Source organism: Dermacentor andersoni, chromosome 2, assembly GCF_023375885.2.
Source record: "Dermacentor andersoni chromosome 2, qqDerAnde1_hic_scaffold, whole genome shotgun sequence".
NCBI lineage: Eukaryota > Metazoa > Arthropoda > Arachnida > Ixodida > Ixodidae > Dermacentor > Dermacentor andersoni.
This window is the reverse complement of record NC_092815.1, coordinates 85297236-85320196: the sequence shown is the minus strand read 5'-3', so window position 1 is coordinate 85320196 and position 22961 is coordinate 85297236. Positions and strand designations below refer to the sequence as shown.

At 47.3% G+C, this 22961-nt stretch overlaps 1 protein-coding gene across 1 annotated transcript; it reads right to left on the bottom strand.

Moving 5' to 3' along the window:
* Positions 1 to 8285: 8285 nt before the first annotated feature.
* Positions 8286 to 22924, bottom strand: LOC129387627 (uncharacterized). Its single transcript, XM_055076871.2, has 3 exons — positions 22423 to 22924; positions 16541 to 16660; positions 8286 to 10620 (listed from the first exon to the last, which is right to left on the bottom strand). The coding sequence occupies exons 2-3, from the start codon at positions 16631 to 16633 to the stop codon at positions 10333 to 10335; spliced, it is 381 nt and encodes a 126-aa protein (XP_054932846.1). The 5' UTR covers positions 16634 to 16660; positions 22423 to 22924; the 3' UTR covers positions 8286 to 10332.
* Between the last annotated feature and the right edge of the window lie 37 nt (positions 22925 to 22961).

The following is a 22961-nucleotide window of genomic DNA, read 5'->3' as shown; positions in this document are numbered from 1 at the left end:
TTGTCTCTCCCGCCATAGCAGTCAATATTTTGAATTGCGATCCTGTCCGTGTTTTGCTTGGCCATATCTAAATAAACAGATTTCTGACAGACTACTCTGGCCCATCATAAAATGAAACCACCGCTGATTCTGATCGAGGGATACTCAACTTTTATTATATAGCTCAATTAATTTGCAGAAGAATATACATCGTCACTGTCGTTTAATCTTTTTCTCTCTGACTTTGCACTTTGTATTAAAAAGATGTATAAATGACCTCTTGTTATCAAAATCTTCACAAGATAATATAAACTGAAAGATTGTTCACTATTTTATTGAGTGTAAATACGAGATAATCATCATCTTTCTCGACGCAAAGAAAGAAACAAAGCGGCAGTAATAATAACAATGCTAATGTGATCCTCAAATGCTATTTATACCTGCAGCCATGTTTTTCTAGCAAGTAAAGACTATATTTTGCCAAAATAGATGTAAAAAAAAAAGCCCACCATGTCTCTTTTCAGAACACGGAAGCCCTTCTAACATACACAGAAGCTATAGTGTACTTTATTATGTACAGCTGCATTCGCTTTCTTGAAAGGCTATAAATATATACACTACATACAATGTCATGTTCTCATCGTTTACGACATTCCGTCTTAAAACTTATACATAAAGATCAGCTTCCAGAAGCAAACACCGAAAATGGCAAAAAAAAAAAAAAAATATAACCATGGCCTTCAGGCTGGGTGCGCAGCAGTGACTGCTGAGTTCATTGCTGCTTCAGAATTCGCTGCAGAATTGTAATAGAAAAGTTTGGTATAGGTTTACGTTATAGCGCCCCAATTCTGCAATCAGCGCTCCGGTATTGATCGAAAACTTTTTTTGGACCACCCCCACTTCGCCTGTATTTCACGCGACGTCACAAAAACCGCGATAGCTCCCCGTTTAATAAGACGTGTACACACTGATTATGCATGATTGGACCGAACAAAAGAAAAATAGTTATTTCTGATTCGATTCCCTTTCGCCATTAGCCCTCAGCTATTGGTCAAAAGGTTTCGGACTGCACCCACTTCACCTGCCTGTCACGCGACGTCAGAAAGCTGCGAAAAATCACCGCGTCAAAGTGACGTGTACGCGTTAGAGATGCATTAATATGCCAAATAAAACAGAATTTTTTTCTGAATAGCCGCAAGCTGCCCCGTTCCGATAGGAATAAAATATGGCTACCGGCGGTCGCTCAGGCACTGGCTACTCGCACCTGCCGGAGAGCATGGGTTTATCTGCGTACAACAAAACATTTTTGCGTGGCCCTGTACTGTTTTCGAGCATTTTCGGCACGTTTACGACCTCGCTCTGCCAACTCTTCTTTGCTGAGGATGCGTTTTGGCGGCATTCTTAACTTTCCTGCATGCCGCCGCGATTTTCGACCAGACACCCCAAGCTAAGTAAGGGAAAGCGGACCAATCGCAGACGCCGGCACTACTCTCTTCATTCGGCTATCGATTTTCAATGCACTGGCTTGGCCTCATCGAATCCCTCTCCATTTGAGCGTGATCCTCGCTCCTTGTCAGCCAATTAGATAAGACAAGACGCTCAGTGTAGGCAATGTTATTCGTTTTTAAAGCAAACAAAAGTAACTTCCTATAAACGAGGAGAGCGTTTGATTGGTCTGCTCAGACAACCCTGTGGGTCACCGCCCAATGCTTGCGTCGGCGGTTACGCAAATTTGACGTCAGGAGAGTGGAATAAAAACATATTGGAATAGTTTCACGTTATAGGGCCCCAAGTATGTAATGACTCCTATGAAATCTAATTGTACTCTGGAAGGCGCACTCGTAACATCATTATCGGTAAGCTCCAGTTCTTGTATCCAAGGTCGATATCGTGTGAGCTCATAACCCACAAATGATACACCCACGTCCGCTGCAACTGTGGCTTCCAGCCAGCAGCAGCTCGGCTAGCCACCCTAGGACGGTGGCGCCATCTTGCAGTTAGCCGGGAGATGTGCTACTGATGCACCGCGGAATAGCTTGACATGAGGGGCGGGAAGTGGGACCAAGATAGCACGACGATGCGCACCGTTTTAGAGCTCCATTACCACCGTCCCACCATCCTCGTCTCGTGACCCGCTTCAGCGAGAATAACACTGCGGATGAGATCACCTGTGTGAACTGCGAAGGTCACCGTGCGCCGATTGTTAAACCGCGACGGCTCATTTAACGTGGGTCGGCATTTCCACGGATTCCATGCAATTGGCATTCAATGTATGCCCGGAAAGCGAAGGCCTTTAGCGCCCAGAATGTCTCGCACAGTAAGTTGGAAGTGGAGATCCTAGGACAAACAAGGCATCAGCGTCGTCAGAAATGCGCGCTACGTGAATGAACACCATTTCTCTATAAGCATATTATGGGTGTTGATCCTAAACACCGCCTAACCAACTTGATAACGGGCCAGTATCGGCTTGTCACTAATAACCAAACCAAGCCTTCCACATTCACGTGGCGTGTGAAAGATAATCTTTTATTGAGGCGTTCCTTCAAACATTGGCCTTTTCGCAACGGCCTGTCGACTTCTGCCGCGAGCATTAAGCGGAGCAAAGGCTTACGAAAAGGACTGTGGCTCAAACGAAGCACACAAATTCATTGTTCCGAAGCTCACCGAACGCTTCTCTATGAAGTGCGAGTGGGCCGACGAAATTCACATTCAGTTTCCTTATCTTCCACTAGCAAATATGAGCCAAACTACGGCAAATCATGACATGGCACCCCAACGCCATTTATCGATGGGGAGGCATTGGATCGAGGTGCCTGGAAAAGTAATAGGTTGTGGCAACGCTACTACAATCGTCATCAATAGGAGCCAGCAACAGCATTACGGAATTTAAGTTCATTGCCAGGACGAAGGCGACTCCCACAATCACTCCTTTTAGCATCAGCTGAATTTGCTCGCGTGTAAATTTCCTCATGCCAGCATTCCATTCAAAATTTTGCCTTCCATCTAATGCTCTCTCCGTCCATTGACACATATTCATTCTTTCTAGAACCGTGAAAGGGAGCTACAGACAATGTAATGAGCCCTTGAACGGAAAGTGATAAAGGGAAGGTTAAAATACAGAAGGGCGGTTTTATACAGGTTAGACAGCAAACGCAGGAAGACGACATTCTAGTCGATATTCAAAAGGGATCGAGTAGGGACGCGTTGCATAGTGCATGCAACCGTCGCTTTATTCCACTAACAAAAACATGAGGCGAAATTATAAGATACTTAATTAAAAGCATTTGTATTCTCTATAACACAATTGATTGATTGATTGATTGATTGATTGATTGATTGATTGATTGATTGATTGATTGATTGATTGATTGATTGATTGATTGATTGATTGATTGATTGAGTTGAACAGTCTAATACCAACACTGAGGCCATTAGAGACGCCGTAAAGGAGGGCTCCGGATTAACTTTAACCACCTGTGGTTTCTTAACAAGCATAATAGCAAAAACTCTAATAAGTGGGTTATCCTTGAATAATACTTGCTTTCAACTCTGCAACAGGAACAGTTATAAGAATTCTGTCACCGGGATAGATCTAACGTATTTTGCTGGTTATTCGTTGGTATTTTTCACTACAATACTAAATTATTTTATAGGTATACTATTGGGCGTTTAACTGCTTGTTCGATCACCGTCATGGTGTCGATGGGATAGTTATGCGGCCCGTGGAAGATCGGAAGCTGTAGCAAATGTCTCTGGAGAAATAATTTATGCATAATATAACTTGTTTTTCAGGCCTAAGAGAAAAACACAAATAAAGGCGAAAAGAGACATTAAGAAAAGAGGCATTCCGGTCTGTTCAGGGCCACCAGTGGCACTCGTGGGCCGGGTTGGCTTGCCTTGATTGCGGGGCATACCGCAAGTGGAGTGCTTGCCTGACAGAAGAACTGGACAAATGTTAGCCGGACAGAAACATTAAAACTCTGCGTTTGTAGCACACATTCTGGCCGTTACAACATGTTTGATTGAGGAAGCGATTATTATTCTATTTGTTTATGCAATTTGCAGGAAACTGAAACTACTGGCGGCTTTAGAAGCGAGAGACGGTATAGCAAAGTCGAGTTTTATTTCACTGATAATTCAGGCGTCCGTTATTCCTACAATTGGAGTTTCAGTCAACTAATATTTCGGGATACAAACGCTTTCGTCACAAGTGACCGTGTGTGTCGGGCCTTGCGGCTCTCGAATCTTCTTTTATTTCGAATTATTTGTTTTAACGCTCCAAAAGAGCGTCCGGACTATCAGAAAAGCCAAGCGGAATGAGAGACTCCAAAATTAATTTTGACATCCTGGCATTCTTGAATGCGAAGCTAAAGCTAAGCTGTCTTGCCCATCGGCCTTATCACAATGCTGCCGGCGAGGTCTCGGATAGAACCCGCCACCTTGTGCTGATGAGCAGAACCGCTTAAACATGCTGCGACGGCGCCATCCACGTTCCCAGCTTGTAAACAAGTTGACCTCTCGTTGAGCGAATGACACTTTGTGTGTGCACAATTAGTTTGGAAGAAGCACAAAAGGTTTTCTTCCTTGGTAATGTGCAAAGCTTTCGATTTCAGGTTTTGTCATGTGTTGTCCTATATAACAAGCTATTATGAACGAATACGTAAGGACAGACTTAATTGAGTGCATACTGAAATTTTTTTTGTCGATACAGACATCCCACATACAGGCACCGCACTGATCTGCTTGACTGCATGCAAGTAATGAAAGTGCTTCGCGACACTGCGCGCAGCACTCGGAAGCGTTCTGATTGGTCCAGTCCGCTTTCATACTTTTCTACCTGCATCGTGTTTACATTATCGCATATCATTCTAGCTTAATTTCTGGGGTTTAAGACCTCGAAACTGCGCAGTGGATTATGAGGGAGAGAAAGAGGCATTCATCAACATGAAAAATCTGAGAAGTCGGCCGGAATATAAGCTCTCACCTATTATCGCGTTGGGTCAGGGAAACGGATGTAGAGAGAGAGAGAGAGAGTTGCCGAAGAGGACGAAAATGATTGTATGAATAAAAGCGGATATTCCTTCAAGTTTGTAATCCAGACAACGCTATCGCAAGAATTTGGTGAGATCCTTTATAATATCACGCCGACGACAAGGGTTCGGCCAAGGTCCCAGTAGAACCTTTTTAGACAAAGGTTGATATATTTAGGATGGGCCACTTTCGCGGCATTATTCTGGGCTATCTCTGCCTTCTCGTCAGCCAGCTCATTTCTGTAGAAGCCACGGCTACCTGGAATCCATTGAAATGTTTTACGATGGTCATTACTCAGGCCGAAATCGTGCAACTCTACTGCATCTTGAGGGAGTATGTATCATCCTCATCTGTGGGCGTTTTGTATAGTGCAAGCCGGTTTCATTGTTTGTATCTGCGTGGCTATATTATTTCAAGAGCGTATACTTCCCATTTGTGCTCCTGTACACCGTGGGCCACACAGAACCTCATACGCCTCTTGAGATTCTTTTGGGCTCGGCTTCTTGCAGAGCCTGTATTCGGGTTTTATTTACGTATGCTCCAGTATATCCCAGACTACACCGGCCCTGGCACTTCGTTTACTCTTCCTAGCTGCCTTCGTGCTCGATTTTTTGGATTTGTGCTTCTTCTTCTATAACCTTACAATATTATTTCTTTTTGTCACTCCTATACGTGAAAAAGATCAGTTCGCAACGCTCACCAGGCGACGAAATTGATCTCCAGTTTTCTTCGTTTCCATTTGAAAAACGAAAGAAAAGGAAACAAAGGTCAGACTTAATTGGATAGCTTTGGCAGAGGCGGTTAGTGCAAGCAAACGCTCACATCCGGTAACCGGCGTTTTCAGACAACTGGGAAACGAAAACTATGTTGGCGGTAACTTCGTACACGCTTTCCGTCTTGCAACATCTTAGGAACAGCGTTCGAAGATTTCCCCTACGGCATGACGCCGTTTTGCGGAAAATGAGATTCGATTCGCGTGCAACCGTTCAGCAAGGACACAGTTAAGGAGGGGAAGGCCGATACGACGGCAGCTCTTGCATAACGCGCGTCACAGCCCGGTTTGCGAAATGCAATAGCCAGGCCATCAATGGTATACCTTTGTCCATTGACAGAGTGCGCACGTATGCGAATACGGAACATTACACCAGCGTTCCGCTGTCGCGGAGCGTCTAAATTCCTTGGTAGCATCTTACCATGCTCCGTCCATGTATTGCGTTACTGCTGTGGAAGCGGCTGCCAAGGCCAATCCCACAGCGAATATGATCGGGAGACAGTCGGCCAGACCAGGTTTGCGTTGGCCTATAGCTGCAAACGAGTTGTTGTACTCAGGCAAAAAATAACAACAGCACAGGAACACGTAAATATATTTTGGGCTCTCGTCGTTCCTCTACTTTTATCAGCTCATTCCTCCATTTGGTATGTCTTAAATCCCTGCGCTGCTCTTCCATATATAAATTGTCCATGCCTCCACATTTAGTATGAAAAACGTGCTCGTGCTGTCCACTTGGTATCGTGCTGGCGTCACCTTGCGAGTTGCAGAAAAGTGAGCTAGCTTACTCTAACTTGTCAATCTTGCGTTTATCTAACTGCAAATCCGATAGAGAAAAAAGAAAGGACGGTGTCATCACCATACTGCATGAGCCTCCTCTGCTGGAAACTGCCACAGAAATGTTTGCTCAGCCATGGAGGAATATATAGTTGGATCAGGGAGATATTCTTAAGTTCTTCATACGTTATTCTTATTCATTTTCACTTGATAAGTTTACCAATTTTAGTATTAACAGAAGTTTCCTAATATAATCCAAATTTTGGTCAATCTCCTGCAGTGGGTGTGCGGCATCGTTGAAGGAAAACCAAACCACACCAAACCAAACCAAACCAAACTGACCAATACAATAGTGGCCTGCAAGCGCGGTATTTTGCAGCGCGAAGATGATCGTGAACAACCAATTATGAGATAATACGGAGGGTTAAGCTAGCAACATCACGGATATGTCATGCAACTATTTATTGCCGACCAGGACAACAAAGACGGCTATATTATATGGTTCCTCTCTTTCCTACATACTCGCTCTCATGGGCTCTGGAAGCGAGCAAGCCGCCGGTCGCGACGAATGCCATTTACTTGAAGAAAAGAAATGAGCGCTACAAAGACGCTGACTAACGTGTACGAACATGTAGCGCCTGTCCGTCGTACATGTTCTTCTTTTAGTCCGCGTCTTTGTAGCGTTCATTTATTTTCAAGTATGTTAAACCAACTCGCCATATCAAGCTTCTGCTGCTTCAGAATGTCATGTACTTTTTATCCAGTTAATGTGCGTTCCCCAATGATGACGATCATGGCCAGTGATAGCCACACGTCATGTAATCGTGATCGATGCGCGGGTTGGGACAAACAGTTTTCTGGCGACCTTCACAAATGACTCATGATGAAGATAAACATGTCACACCTGAGGAGTAAACCTTTAACAAGCCTTACTCTAAACAGTTAATGCTGCAGTAGGTTAAACACTGCGTAACTTTTTCATGCCATGAAGCATCGCGAGTCAACACAAGTCAAGAAATGGTGACAGCGACCTCTGTGTAATTCCACGAACCATGCTGTCGAAAAGCAACGTGTCCTCCGCGTTCCAGCATCGGCTTTCATTTCCTGAGCTTAATATAATAGCTCAAGGTCTTGCAGTGGTGCCCAATGAATAACGAAGAATGGCTGCAGGTGGCTTCACATTGTGGTGCACGGATGTGCACGTATGTCGCAGCTAAAAGTCCTTCAACGTAGCAATGCCACCCACAATTTCACAGGATATCAGGTGCAACCTCCAAAACATGTGTACAGAAATAGCGCTTGCTTCCTCGCACGCATTTTCCAAGTGAACTCGCCACCTTCTCCTCATTCGCATCTTTCTCGCTAGAAACAGTCGCAGTGGATGACGGGCATTCGCTGCAGACGCTGTGGCAGAGAACATCGGAAAGTTAACAGGGTCCTCAGGAGGTGCCCACAGGTTTAGGTTACGGGAGGCGTTAGGGCCACCACGGCCCGAAGACTCCAGAGGCTTCCTCCACCCAAGTGACACTCAGGAAACGGAAACACACGCGAGGCGATTATATCGCATGTACCCCGTCGCTGACGATATTTTCAGGCTAAAAGTTATGAGCGGCGATTCCCGATAGTTCTGCAGATGGTTCGTGTAGTTGCAAGCTGAACGCAGCTCTTACACCTTGGCAAGGTATTTCATTTTTCTGTACAAAGACATTATAAGGTCACAGTCGTAGCATCATGAGAGTAAAACGTATATATTGTTATTGGTACCACAGTATAGACATGTACATCACTTGGCCGCCTCCGCGGCCAGCACCAAGACGCTTCCAGCTTCGCGATCTGTCCAGTTTATAGCAGTCGGCGTGTACTTTGAGTTAAAAGCGCGTTCGTACGTGCCGGTGACGAACATGCGTCTCTCACACAAGGCTGCTATGCTGGCACACATTGTCGAAGTCAAGAATCGAGACAAAAATACGTTTGACAGACGAGAAGGGAGGCCGCCACAGAGCGGGCATTGCGCTGCCAGTGCTTGCAGATGGCATGTATAGCTCTCATATGAGCCATCGCATCCGTTAGAGTCGTCGTGAGAAAACTTGCTTTGTTCATTTCGTTTGCTCGCTATTTTATTGAATTCAGCTTCATGCTGTAGTGCCGCGCCTCTACATTTTTTTGGTACTGCAACTACCTTAGCAAACGCTTAACAGGGCCCTCCAGAACATACGTTCGCCACTTCTCTCCGTTTTGCTCTCTTGTAATTTCGTTATATATCTGAGCCAAGCCACATGCGATTGCATCAGTATAGGCAAGATCCGTCATTGACCCCATTTTTGAGCGGTAAAGCAGGGTAGGCACATCGGCAAAGAAAAAAAGGTGTCGCAAGATTGCATAAGTGTGTGGTCAAGCGTCACAGACGCTGCCCGAGCCATATGCCAAGGGAGAAAAAGATATCAAGAATCACCCACGGAAGTGCACGGAAGATCAGCATTTTATCTTACGTGTTCTTACCGCCAAATGAGTAATCTTGTATAGTTCGCAAATTATGTCGATTTCATTGTCTCGACAACGTGCAGCCTCGCGCACGCCGGTCAAACGTATTTCGCCAGTTGTGCGCGTATTCCAAAGTAGCGAGTCGGTGTAGTATTAAGAAGTGGTTGTACGTGAGTAGTGACCGCATCTCAACTGCACGGCGATCGTTTCGCGCCGTATTGTGTCTTTGCAGAAAGCGCGGTTCGCAGCACCCTTTAGAAGTTGGGATCGCGCCTGAGAGATAACTAGCTGTAAGGGTGCCGTGGCATGCAGGGCTGGCTACAAACCACTGAATCAAATGGCAATGTACACACGCGCGAAGCGGTTGGGCGAATATGTATGAAACAGTGCCCTTTGTAAAACTTGTCCGCAAAGAAGCGAATTCATGCAAAAGTTCGAAGAGTTATTCACGTCCACAGAGACAAGTTGAAATAGACCACGACGGTAATCCACAATACCAAGACTCTCACTTCGAGCCCGCGCATGCAGGCTGGCACAATTCCGCGGAGGTGGCTCGCATGGCGTGGCACAGGATGCGTCCGCACGAATGAGTTGAGAGTAATGTGGCTGTAGCGTCACGATGCAAGCGACATGTCTCACCATTTGTCTGCAAGACACAGACGGTTTAGAACCCTCCTCGAGGGCTCGGGCATATATGGTGGCTGAACTGTGAAAAGCTGCTCCTGATGAAGGTAAGCTATTAACAGAGCTCCCTGAAGTAAGCAGTTCAGCAGACGAGTGCGAGTGTCCAAAGCTCCCTACTGCAAATAAATTGAATTCTCTGGTAGACGCTCGAGGAAAGCGCTTTGGTTGCGCTTCAATATTTTCTACTCTACTTGAGGATGCTTTCCTTCTTCGTTTTTGATAAAAGAGGGGCCTAGAGCAACAATATATGAGCCCCGGAGCTCAGTGTGAGGTTTCTGTCGTCGGTGCTCCCATGGCTCACGTCTTCTTTTTAGATGTTTGGACCGGCGAAAATACAAATTATCCACCATTCACAACGTGCACAAAACGTGACAGCCCATGCCGAGGTGAATAATAACATTCCGTTCACTAGACGGGTACTGAGAGCTTAGTGTTTGCAGCAGGAAACCGCACTCCACGTTCTCAGGGATCGCGTAAGCGCATACGCGCGCCTACGCGTGACGTAATATCCTTGATGAGGTAGGCCACTGCTCTCGGTGCCACCAGGGGCTTTACACGGCGCTGTCGTCGGACAGCGCGCCGGCGCTAGGCAGCGGCTCAGGGCTGACGGGTCAGACGGGCACCGGCGCCGGCGCGAGCAGGTCGCACAGCTTGCGGATGGAGAGCAGCGTCACGCCGAGCGCGACGAGCAGCAGCAGGCAGGTGGCCGACAGGAAGAGTCCCGGCCGCCGACCGCCCTCCATGGAGAGCGCGTAGATGAGCCAGAAGACGCAGCAGTAGAGTGACACCACCGAGGCGCCCATCAGCGCCCCGATGCGCCACTGGTCGCGCCACGAGCATCCCGGCGCCTTCTTGGACCCCGCGGGAGGGGATCCCGGAGGCGACGATGACTCGGTGTCCTGCGGCGCGAGAAAGAAAGGGAGTGAGGGCGACGATTGGTTTTGAACCTGGTTCTCCCACAACAGCAGCCCGGTGCCCTACCCATTTGTCCATGGACTACGAGTGACCCAAGATGGCGGTTAGGCGCGAACACACGTAGAGACATGACGCAATCTGGACGAAGTTCCCAAAGAATGCTAAGAGCATTCAAAATGTGGGCCGTTCGCGTGTGTATGTGCCTCTCTTATGTGAACCTCTTTGACGCCAACTTGGGTCACTGTATGTGTGCCACGCGGACTTCACGGCGGTGGCGCCAGAAGGCGAGTGTGTTCGGAGGAAAGCGCGAGAGAGGGGCCCGGCTGCAGATGCACGCCTCATGCATGACGCATTTCGGCTATTCGCACACTCGGCTAGCCATCGTACACGAGTTCTGCCCGATGTTTTATATAGGACATTGATATGTCCATACGCGATTACTGGATATGCGACAACAGGGCATATGGGGTTTTCGATGGGGTGCTCAAACAAAGCAGTGGTAAATGACTCAACAGTCCGCTTTACAAATATCCTTTTCGTTATTGGCACTGCCATGGCCTGCATATTATGAATGTAAATTTGACGTAGAGGCTTGTAGTTTCAAACACTAACGTGATAAAACCTCGCGACGAGGGCTACATCGAACGACGGCCATGCATTTGCCCTGGTGCACTGGGGGACTGTAAAACTTGGGTGGACCCAGTTCGCAAGGATCGCAGGCAAAAATTATTGTCGCGTAAAACAACAGTCCATACTACAGTAGCAGCCAAACAGACTGGAGGACAAAATGAAAATGCTTTATATAGAGCATACGCGGAATCTACCCTAGTTTTTGCGGACGGCATTGACTTACAGCCTATACCTTCCCGTCTGTCGGCAGTTATTAAACAATAACAAATATTGCCTTACTGCCACTGCACACAGGTAGAGCACCATCTATGGCACTTCGTATATGCACGGTGGCACATATAAGTGGCCGCCGAAATTTACGCACTTCTACTCCGCTATAACCCCCTCTTTCATTGTTAATGAAATACACCTGGTACGACGACCACGAAGATTTGTTGTCGGGCCGGCCAGCAGTTCTATAGAAAAAAAAAAGAAAGGAATAGAGAGGTAGCATTCGCCTTGCCGATGCCACTAAGACGACTGTCTGCCGACATTCTCATGCCTCGCGCAATGAAAGTTGCGAGCCGGGCTTCCGCGTTCTGAGGAACACCGTGAATTTGTTCAACTTGGTCTTTTCGAAGCTCATAGCACCGCCAACAAAAAACAAAGTGAACAAAAGAAACAGATCTAAAGGTCGTTGTAAGGCGCATTGTTTTCAACGCTATAGTAAAACGATCGCTCCAGGACGTTGCTATGTGAACAGGTAGAAACGCAGCAAGGGGCAAGACGGGAAAGCCCTCATCCGACGTACGTCTTTCACTATGTGCATTCGTCACTGTTCGTTGAACCGCATTTACAGATGTAAAGGTATTACTGAGAGACTTAACTCACATAGTGATTACATAATGATTCTAAATCACATAAGCTTAAATACTGACTCATACTTAGTCTGATTTCCTTCCACTTCCCCATATATAGCCTCGAACCATCGTTTAAACATATTTAAACATGCGCCGAGGCCATTGAACCTTGGCGCATGGACGACCTAACGTATAGGAGCGAATTATGCCTACAATGTTCTACCGAAGATTTCAAGTAAATTTTAATAAAGGTGAAGGAGAAGTAAGGAGGTTATCTTATCAGCAACACGTTGTTTGCGTTGGAATACGTTTGAGCAGGCCGCCATGGTCGTTTAGTGGCTTTGGTGTTGCGCTGCAAAGCACGAGGTCACAGGATGAGATCCCGGCCCAATTTGCAAAAGCGCCCTTGTACACCGTGTATTGGGAGCTATTTAAGGTATCCCAGGTGGTCAAAGTTACTCCGTAGTCCAACACTACAGCGTGTCTCGTAATCAGGTCGCATTTTTGGCACGCAAAATGCTAGAATTCAAGTTTTTTAAATTAATTTTTTTTTACATTTGGGACTGCGCGATGCTCACCGATTCACTTTTTGACTACCTACATTTCACTAAACCCGCCGTGGTTGCTCAGTGGCTATGGTGTTAGGCTGCTGAACACGAGGTCGCGGGATCGAATCCCGGCCACGGCGGCCGCATTTCGATGGGGGCGAAATGCGAAAACACCCGTGTACTTAGATTTAGGTGCACGTTAAAGAACCCCAGGTGGTCGAAATTTCCGGAGTCCTCCACTACGGCGTGCCTCATAATCAGAAAGTGGTTTTGGCACGTAAAACCCCATAATTTAACTTATTTTTTTAACATTTCACTAACCTTTGAATTCAATATGTTACGTTCAAATCGCTGTTTCGTCATCGAAGCCAACCAGTGCTCGAGATATGGACTTAGAAGGCGTGCGGAGACAATGCCATTATTTTCGAGATATCTGTCAGTAAACACCACGGCGAAATTTCGGTCATTGGCTTTACATGCAATATTACCTCGAAGCCTTCTTTGCACACTGCGGGACACAGATTACGCGAAACACGAATGTACACCTCGCGGAAGAATTTTGATCGAATATCTCGAAGCTGGTGAAGCAGCGGCCGGCTTCCTGTAAGATGGGCATGCCTTTACCATTGACCGGCTTCGATTTCGCAGTCGCAACATACGTTCACTTAGGAAAATAATTTCAAAGGTCAATTTGGAAATTTTAGTTTATTGATGAGCTGGTCAGTGATTGCCGCACAGTTTCCTAGGAATACGCCGGCGCGAATAATGAATGTGCAGTCGAAAGGATCACGGGCGGAATTCCCGAAGATTTTCGTTCATAACAGACCTTGCATCTTGGCCGGTCGCTTTCCCTAATAGTATGCCCAGCATCAGGATTGGACTGAATTTGCTCTTACGAACAATCTTTGCGCAAAAGCTTCGTGTGAATACGGGCCCAGCTCTTAATCGTTCTCAGCTTTAATTTAAGGGTCACGCAAATGTCTTCTGAGAAACAACCGCGTTAGAGTCTGTTGTCGTCCATTGTGACGCTGTCGAGGAAGCGCAATGCCGCAGCCGACGACCGCGGGCAGGGAACATTCCCCTCGCCAAGAAAGGAGCGTTCCATCACGAGCTGCGTGCCAGCTGCTTTTAAACTCTCCTACACATCTCGTCTCGGGTCTCTCTATCAGGCGCGGCGCTAATGGAGAAAGAGCAGCAGAGCTTTCTCTCTCCCGCCAGACAGCGGAAAGTTTGGCGACGCGAGTCTGCAGTGTGCGCCCGTCAAGAGACCACCGGGAAGACCGGCTTCGCCCCGGGGCAACACTCGCATTGGCTGGGCACAGCGAGCGTCTGTTCAACCTCTGCGAACGGAGCTTTTACAACACCCACTGGACCCGCGGGGTGACCAGAAGAATTCGGGCAAACGAGCGCGGACGTCCATCTAGAGACGAGCCCCAAATGAACGGATACGAAACGGCCAGAAATAGACCGGAAAAATTGGAATGTTGCATCCGAAAAATGAAATATCTGCTGAGAGTACCACCTGTTCGAATCGTAGATACGCGTACTGTTTGCATTGCATTCTCGTTCGTGTTTCGGGAGATGGCCGGATTTGTGAAAAACAATCGGGCAAAAGGGCCAAATACAAGTCAGTTTCATGGTTATGCAACGCTTCCCGCTTGTCACCGTCCATACCCCCCTTCCTTTAAAACAGAGACAATAAAAACACAAAGAAAGAAAGAAAGAAAGAAGACAATGGAGAGCTTTGTGGGGGTGGCACTACTCGTTTCCAACGACAATGTATACAGCAGCAAGGTATGGCATCAGACTAGCTTCCTTTCGTCTTCAATTCCGTTCTTCCTGTCCCGTCTTGTGGAGTTTTCGAGCTGTGAATTTGCGTCACGAACACTTAGGTATCTAAACTAATGACCAATTCAAGAAGTTTAGCTGGAAATCTGACCATGCGACCGTACTGTTGCTTAATTTAGAGAATGAACGCCAGAAAGCCTCCACACTGCGCGACGAGTTATTGCATAATATGCTATCGATTCGGGCAGAAAACAACACGTGCACAACGGCTGACAATGGAGAGAACTGGGTCGGCATGACGTAACGATGCTATTCTAGTGAGATTTCTATTTGCGCTTCGTCCGTGGTCCGAGCTTCGCTCCGCGCACGCTGCCACTCACATTGTATACCGGCTCTGGTCACGTTGCTCTTGAGCGAGCTTGTAACGCGCGACGTAGGTGAAGAGGCTTCGCAAGTCTCCCCGGCCCACCACACAAGTTGCTCTAGACGAGGTAGCTTTGCGCCCCCCTTCCACCCCCTAGGAAAAAAAATAGCTATAAAGATAAACAACAGCGGAGCTCAGCCCCGAGCGGATGTTTTGACAAGCGGACGTTTCCATACACATGCTTCTTTGCTAACCCCTTTCACAGTGCTACTGGTTTCTCTTTGATGCCTTTCTTAAATTTTTTTTTGTAGAGAGGAACTCTCCAGAACCTTCACATTTGAGCTATAAAAGGTGGCCGAAAATCATCAACAGAGCGCTGGCAAAAAGAATAAGAATCAGCCGCAAGCAATGTTCACGCAAGACAGTTCTCCACAGGAAGATGGAGGCTTGAAGCGATCAACAGTGGTAAAACAAGGGCTGCCTCAGATTGGTGCCAACGTTTCGACAAGGAGACCCTTGTCTTCGCCAGGTTCAAAACAAGACCCCTGGTCGAAACGTTGGCTGCAGTCCGAGTACGTGCAGGTATCCACTCAACCTCTTTCATGCCGGTCCGAGTCATTCCTTGTTCGACCAATGCTGATGAGTGCAAGTAAATCTGTGCATTTCGCCCCGCATCCGAAATATACGTATGCACCGTTTCGCACATTGCAGCTGCCTTTCAGGCTCTTGCTTGTACACCCGGACTGCAGGCTTACACGAATTTACACAGCGCACATGGTACGCACTTTCGGCTTACACGGACTGCAGGTTTGTAAGCTTACCGTATGTTTTTTTTCTTGTGTGTGTGTGTGTGTGTTTAAGACGCACTTTACATGTGTTTACGATTATGTATGCTTTGGCGCTGCAGAAGTCAGTTCCCCGCGGCAAGTGAACTTAATCAATATTGGTGTGTTAGACATGCGTGATAAAGCATTATGTGCGGCTCCTAGAAGCAGCCGCATATGTTGCATGCAACACGCCGTCAACGGTCGACGGCACTCAAGCCCCGCTGAATGGGGGAAAAAAGAAGTCAATGGTGAGTTTTTAGCAAGACGGTTAGATGGGCATCGCGAATGGCAGGGTTTCAGGTATCGGCAGTTTGCCGGAGACTGGAGATAAACGAGGTCGTAACTCCTTCCGCAAACATGGACTAGGGCCTGTCGCTCCTCTGGGTCGAACCTACTCCGTCAGCGAGAATCTTCGGCACGTGCATGGTTTTCTTGATGATGACTCGCGCTCAATCTCGAGCTGCTCCGAGTCATCGTGCGCGTATGAGAATCGAGCGCTCCACGGCAGAGTCGTCAGCCGCAGTGGTCAGAGAGATAAAATTTTTGTAGATAACGAGGGCAGAAGGTGTGGTCAACCTAGGGTGCATACCTCTAGCCAGACACTTGGAGGTTGAAAGATGGCAAGAGAGAAAGAAAGATGAGCACGATAGACGGCGATGATGAAAAAGTGAAAAGCGAAGCACGCCACGTACGGGCCGTGTTCATGTCGAAGGCTGGCCACGACGTCGGTCACCGGTGGTTTGAAATCACTCAGGGCTACATCGGATTCACACAAGTATATGTTGGAGCTTTCCTGCATGCAAGTACTTGTTAGGTAGCAACGGCAGCCCAGGAAAGAAAGCGAGTTAACTTGCGCATGCCGACTGGGGTGTTGCAAGGGGTTCCGCTTTTGGAAGATTCACGCTCACTTGTCGGCTCAGCAGAGAGCAGCTTCCGTCAATGAGCACCAGGGTAGGCGTCTGGGGCAGCGGAGTCACCATGGCAGACTTCTCGGGATGCATTACCCTCCGAGGCGCTTACAGGGTCGCCTGTCGGAGGAGAGAATCTCACTTATTTGCAGGGTCTTGTACCGTCGCCTTGCTCCGATAGCGTCAGTATTCAAACCGGAGGACGCCGAGGCGGCAGCAGACATTTGAAAGCCGCCTTTGCGACAATATGCAGCCTACGATAGTTCAGAAAGTTACCTCCACTGAAGTGTGGACAGTTGGGATAATTTGGTAATATTCACGGCATGGTATTGAAGCGCAAACACAGACACACGCCAAACAAGCGCTCGTCCTGTCTCGGTGTCCTTGCTCGGGCTTCAATACCATGAATATGTTGCTTCCACCACGCTTGCCTTCACTTACTTGCTTTTTGCAGTGACATTTCCTAAAACTATATTTCACACAAACGCAGTTATCGAATGTCCAGACCACTTCGCGTTTAAGGCAACATTGTAATTAAACTGTTCGTTGCTCTCAGAAGCATGAATTCACTTTCTGATGTGATAACGTTAAGTACACGAGGCAAGCTTCTATTGCAACCTGTCGATCTGAATTTCAACTAATATATATATATATATATATATATATATATATATATATATATATATATATATATATATATATATATATATATATATACAGACCCTACTTTCTTGTCTTTGTATAGCGTTTCGGCAGAATGCTCACAAATGTACAGCTGTGCTGTGTACTGACACATGCAGTACGTCGACGTTAATCATCAGCACAAGACAAATGCGAAGGGCGGTAACGCACACAGACAGGGGTTTTAGGTAGACCACGCATACTACACGAAGAGCATACATTTAAAGTAATATCCTGCGGTGATCAAGATAACTCGATAATATGAAGATAACAAAACATTAACCATTACAGAGGAAGTCTTCTCAAATACTATAAAACAGAATATTTCCATCATTCCTTTATTAAGTTTGGACCAAAGCAATTGTAGCTTTGCCGAAGGGCCGAAGGGTGGGTCTAAAAATTTATCTGCAGAAAACTAAAGTAATGTTTAACAGTCTCGGAAGAGAACAGCAGTTTACGATAGGTAGCGAGGCACTGGAAGTGGTAAGGGAATACATCTACTTAGGACAGGTAGTGACCGCGGATCCGGATCATGAGACTGAAATAATCAGAAGAATAAGAATGGGCTAGGGTGCGTTTGGCAGGGATTCTCAGATCATGAACACCAGCTTGTCATTATCCCTCAAGAGAAAAGTGCATAACAGCTGTGTCTTACCAGTACTCACGTACGGGGCAGAAACCTGGAGGCTTACGAAAAGGGTTCTGCTGAAATTGAGGACGACGCAACGAGCTACGGAAAGAAGAATGATAGGTGTAACGTTAAGGGATAAGAAAAGAGCAGATTGGGTGAGGGAGCAAACGCGGGTAAATGACATCTTAGTTGAAATCAAGAAAAAGAAATGGGCATGGGCCGGACATGTAATGAGGAGCGTCAGTATTCAAACCGGAGGACGCCGAGGCGGCAGCAGACATTTGAAAGCCGTCTTTGCGACAATATGCAGCCTACGATAGTTCAGAAAGTTACCTCCACTGAAGTGTGGACAGTTGGGATAATTTGGTAATATTCACGGCATGGTATTGAAGCGCAAACACAGACACACGCCAAACAAGCGCTCGTCCTGTCTCGGTGTCCTTGCTCGGGCTTCAATACCATGAATATGTTGCAAACACAGACACACGCCAAACAAGCGCTCGTCCTGTCTCGGTGTCCTTGCTCGGGCTTCAATACCATGAATATGTTGCTTCCACCACGCTTGCCTTCACTTACTTGCTTTTTGCAGTGACATTTCCTAAAACTATATTTCACACAAACGCAGTTATCGAATGTCCAGACCACTTCGCGTTTAAGGCAACATTGTAATTAAACTGTTGTAATTAAACCTGGAGGCTTACGAAAAGGGTTCTACTTAAATTGAGGACGACGCAACGAGCTATGGAAAGAAGAGTGAGAGGTGTAACGTTAAGGGATAAGAAAAGAGCAGATTGGGCGTTTAAGGCAACATTGTAATTAAACTGTTGTAATTAAACCTGGAGGCTTACGAAAAGGGTTCTACTTAAATTGAGGACGACGCAACGAGCTATGGAAAGAAGAGTGAGAGGTGTAACGTTAAGGGATAAGAAAAGAGCAGATTGGGTGAGGGAGCAAACGCGAGTTAATGACATCTTAGTTGAACCCTTAAGAACCGATGGTTCTTAAGGGTTACGGACTGGATTCCAAGGGAAGGGAAGCGTAGCAGGAGGCGGCAGAAAGTTAGGTGGGCGGATGAGATTAAGAAGTTTGCAGGGACAACATGGCCATAATTTGTACATGACCGGGGTAGTTCGAGAAGTATGGGAGAGGCCTTTGCCCTGCAGTAGGCGTAACCAGGCTGATGATGATGAATTGTAGGCTCGCTGTGTACTATAACGAAGAAGAAAAAAAAAATGGTTTCTCGTTACTGTCAAGGAGCTGCTTGAAAAGGCCGCACCGAGTAATGGGTGAGAACGAAGCGGGTAAAACTATTATGAGCACAAACTCATTTCGTGAGAGACAGTAATATTGTGAATGACCGCGTTAAGTAATTTCCGAAAAATTTTAAAGTGATCTCATCGCTTTCCAACAGTCAAAGTAAGTAACATCATCATGATGTGTGCGGTAACTAGTATATTAAGCACATTTGAACAGATCGCAAATTGATAACCGATAGCGCACTCTCGAAAGCGCTGTGTTCTTGAAAGCTAATTCTACCACCTCTTCTCCGAAGCGACCAGCCGTATTATAATAAGTCAAATGTGTCGTCACTATGAGCTGATCGCACCGCAGCTAATTCCCAATACATCCCTGTTTTATCCTCGCTTCAAGGAAAACGCCGCAGCCTGGGGCTTGGCACAGCTTCACATATGGCGAATGGCTACACAAAGAGACGGAAATAGCCCAACTCGATTACCATCATCAACTGCACCACACAAAAAGAGAAGCAATAAAAACAAATATTGTTTGAGGGCGTATCCATGGCACATGAGACCACACTACTTCTGCGTGCTTTGCTCAATTATAGCAGATGGCTCACGAAATGCCGCAGTATAATGAATCGATGGAAACAACAGGAGAACGCTGGCGTGATAGCGCAGGCTTGTAGCAAAACAGCGAAAAAAAGATACAGATGGAATCGACAAGAGCGCGACGTTACACAGCAGCAAAAGGGAGATACAACTAAAAAAAAAGAAGATCGGGCGAAGATCAGCAGAATCGTGGACTCGCTTTTGCTACCAAACAGAGCTAACAGCTTCGAGGCACGACACTTAACAGCTGCTGGCCTCATCTAACTTTCTTGCCTGAAGTGTTACAGACTTATATAACTTATGATACCATTATTAGTATCCAACATAAACCGCGTGAGGTCATACTAAATATATACAGAGTTAATGAAATAACTCTTATGTGTGCGTGCTTGTCTGGGCGTAATTTCGATAGCTTGCGTTTGTGTGTTCACAGTAACGCCTCACCATTCGCCTAAAAAATGGAGTAACCATGCCAGGCTGTTTTCAGGCGAACATCTCTTACGTCTCATCAAAGCCGGAATCTCCCTAGCAATATCATTGATCTCGTCTCAAATGAGTGCATTTCGGGAACTACTGAACTTGGTACAAAAACCGGCGCGCGAGTCGGACCATCAACTTCCCGAGAACACGGCAGTGGAAGACCATGTCACGATTCATCACAAAAATGTTCCAGCGAAAAAATGCAGAGCGGGAAAGGAATATCTTCATTGTCCAACGCAGGGCCGGGGACGTCGTTATAAGACCACAGCCTTGTGCCAGTGATTTCAAATGTTCCATGCATCAGCCGTTTCCAGCAAGACATGCACCTGTGAGGGATAGCAAAGTTCTGTTCGCAAGTATTTCCGCTTGACATCTATTGAAACTTTGATTTCAGCTTTTAATTTTTTCCGAGGTAACTGGACAACAATTTCTACCAGCATTTGTTGCCAGGAGGTTTATAAGGTCGGGCGAGTTGGTAGTCGATGATTGCGAAAGCTTTCATCGAATGAAGACGAATGGGAGATTCATAAGCGCTGCTTCTAACGAAGTCTATTGCAACATATCTCAGTTTAATGCATAGCTTGCGTGCATTTCTTCCGTTGCCTCTATTCTCGAGCCCGTCCACCTATATTGCAATCTGGATGGAGTACGCAGAAACAGCAGCTAAATATCCGGCACATTCCAACAACCAGGAATATTTTGTCCTTTGGAGTCGGCCGAATTTTGTAGACAAATGCTCGTGCTGCCCCCTGGTGTGCTGAAGGTATGTGCGCGCTAAATTCAACACCTGGAATATGCTCTTTCACAATGCTATTTGACAGGCGCAAATATGTGCGGTAAATAAGTTAGACACAATAGAATTTCAATTTATAAATTTTGATACCCTTGCAGGTCACGTATTCGTGTGGCGTTTGACTTCGAAAACGCGTCAACAAACGAGAGAATGCGCGGCGAGCAAAATGGCGGTGAAATGTCAAACTTCGACCGAAGATCAAGCTCATCTGTTGGCAATGTCAGCTGCAGCTGCCGAGTTACTTAGATATACCCACGCCGTCCCATGTAAACGATGAACTATATTATGCGGGGGAAAAAAGCGAGGGAGACCACTTTTTGTCTGTCAAGTTGCAAAGCGGATATGGCTGCTTCAGGATGAACATACGGGAAAGAATGCGAGTGAGTCACGCCTCTTTTCTGCCATATAGCTGCTGCCTGTAGAGCTTTAGCCGCAATTCATTGCAGGCTAAGCCACTGCAGCAACAAGTCGCGACTGTCTCTGAAGCTCAAAATTCCTACAAGTTCTCGTAACTGAAGCGTTGTGGTTTTGTCATCACTTATAGTTGGGACTAAGCACTTACAGGACACATCAAGGTTCTTCGTTAACGTTTATCATTTCCGAAATTCCTTCTGTCAATGCTCTCAGAGGTCCCAGGGAGAGAGAAAGCAAGGACAGAGGGACAGTTGGGAGAGAGGTCCCAACCGTAAACTGTAGCTGCCTCTAGGTGGTGAAAATTACTACGCACGCAGACAGTGGAGAAAATAAAAGTAAAACCAAAACAAAGCCACTAACCTGTTGTACACATCACCTATGCCCGGCGGAAGCCTTCAGCTATCGATCTTCAAGATATAATAATCGTTCATTAGTAAACAACAGCAGCCACGCGAACGAGACGAAAACGGGAAATTCGGCAAGTATACCGAAACTTGCTGTACTTGCCCAACGTGGTCCCTGCAGACGATGTGCACGAATCCTACTTTGCGAAGAACGTTGAAGAAGCGCCCATGGTTAAGTGGTAACAATCACCACAGGTAAAGCGTCTGCGAAGACTTCTTGCCCCAATGGCGAGACGCGCGAGACTTCACAAACAGCGGAGTCGTGTGGGCTTCCAGGATAGACAGTGTTCAAACCGGGCAGCACTCTAATCAAGGGCCAGACATCTATGGCACGCAGGACACCCGCAGCATTCGAGCCACGCTCAGACGGCGGATCCCATCGGCCGGGAAACGGCAAGCTGTCCCGGAAAAGCGCGACAGGCGCGGTCTACTGGTTGGTGGCCGCTAAGAGCCCGAAAAAAGCGGCGAGCACGTGCGCGCGCTCACGCGGCCAATGGAGTACTATTGGCAGGCTGGCAGCCAGCCGCTTGCCGCAGCCGGTCATCAGCAGAGAAGTGAACGCGATGTTTGCATCCCTGGCGCGCGAGGGGCGGGGTGGGCGGAAGGGCGTTTTGAGAGCAAAGACTTACGTAGCTGTCCGAGGCGACGGCGAAAAGCCGCGCGTTGTCCTTGGCTAGCGGAGCCAGGGTTGAGCCGGGGGGGAAGTCTGTTGCTTGCCGGCGGCGGAGGGGTTTAATTTTAGGCAGGCGCGGTTTAGGGACGACGCGACCGGCGGGCTGCGTCTGCCACGGGGCGCGCTCACGCTCGGGTCTGCACCGAAGGCGCCAGGTTCGAAAACCCGCGGCTGCAGCAGCTGAGTGGAGAAGCCCTCGAGGCGTGCAGGAAGGATGAGACAGCGCTGCAGAGAGTCTGTGGCGAGCCTCCTCTCGAAGTTGCCGTTGCACGGGCCACGACGACGACGCCGGAGGAGAGAGTCCCGGCTGTCTCACGGCTCACGACGTTGGCTACGGAGAGCGGCAGTCGGTCGAGCCTGGTGCGCGCTTCACGGCTATGACGACCGGCCGGCTGGCGCTCCTCGGGCGGGCCCCGTATTGCTGCTGTTCGCTTCTTCTCGCGCCACCACTCGACGATGGAGAGAGATGCTGCCACAGAAACGGCAATGTCTACA

Bases quoted from the DNA above. Each gene is read 5' to 3' on its own strand.
- LOC129387627 (XM_055076871.2), bottom strand. From the start codon at position 16,633: ATGCATCCCGAGAAGTCTGCCATGGTGACTCCGCTGCCCCAGACGCCT. The intron at 10,621-16,540 runs GTGAGCGTGAAT...CTCGCGCCGCAG, and splicing joins GCTCTCTGCTGAGCCGACAA to GACACCGAGTCATCGTCGCC.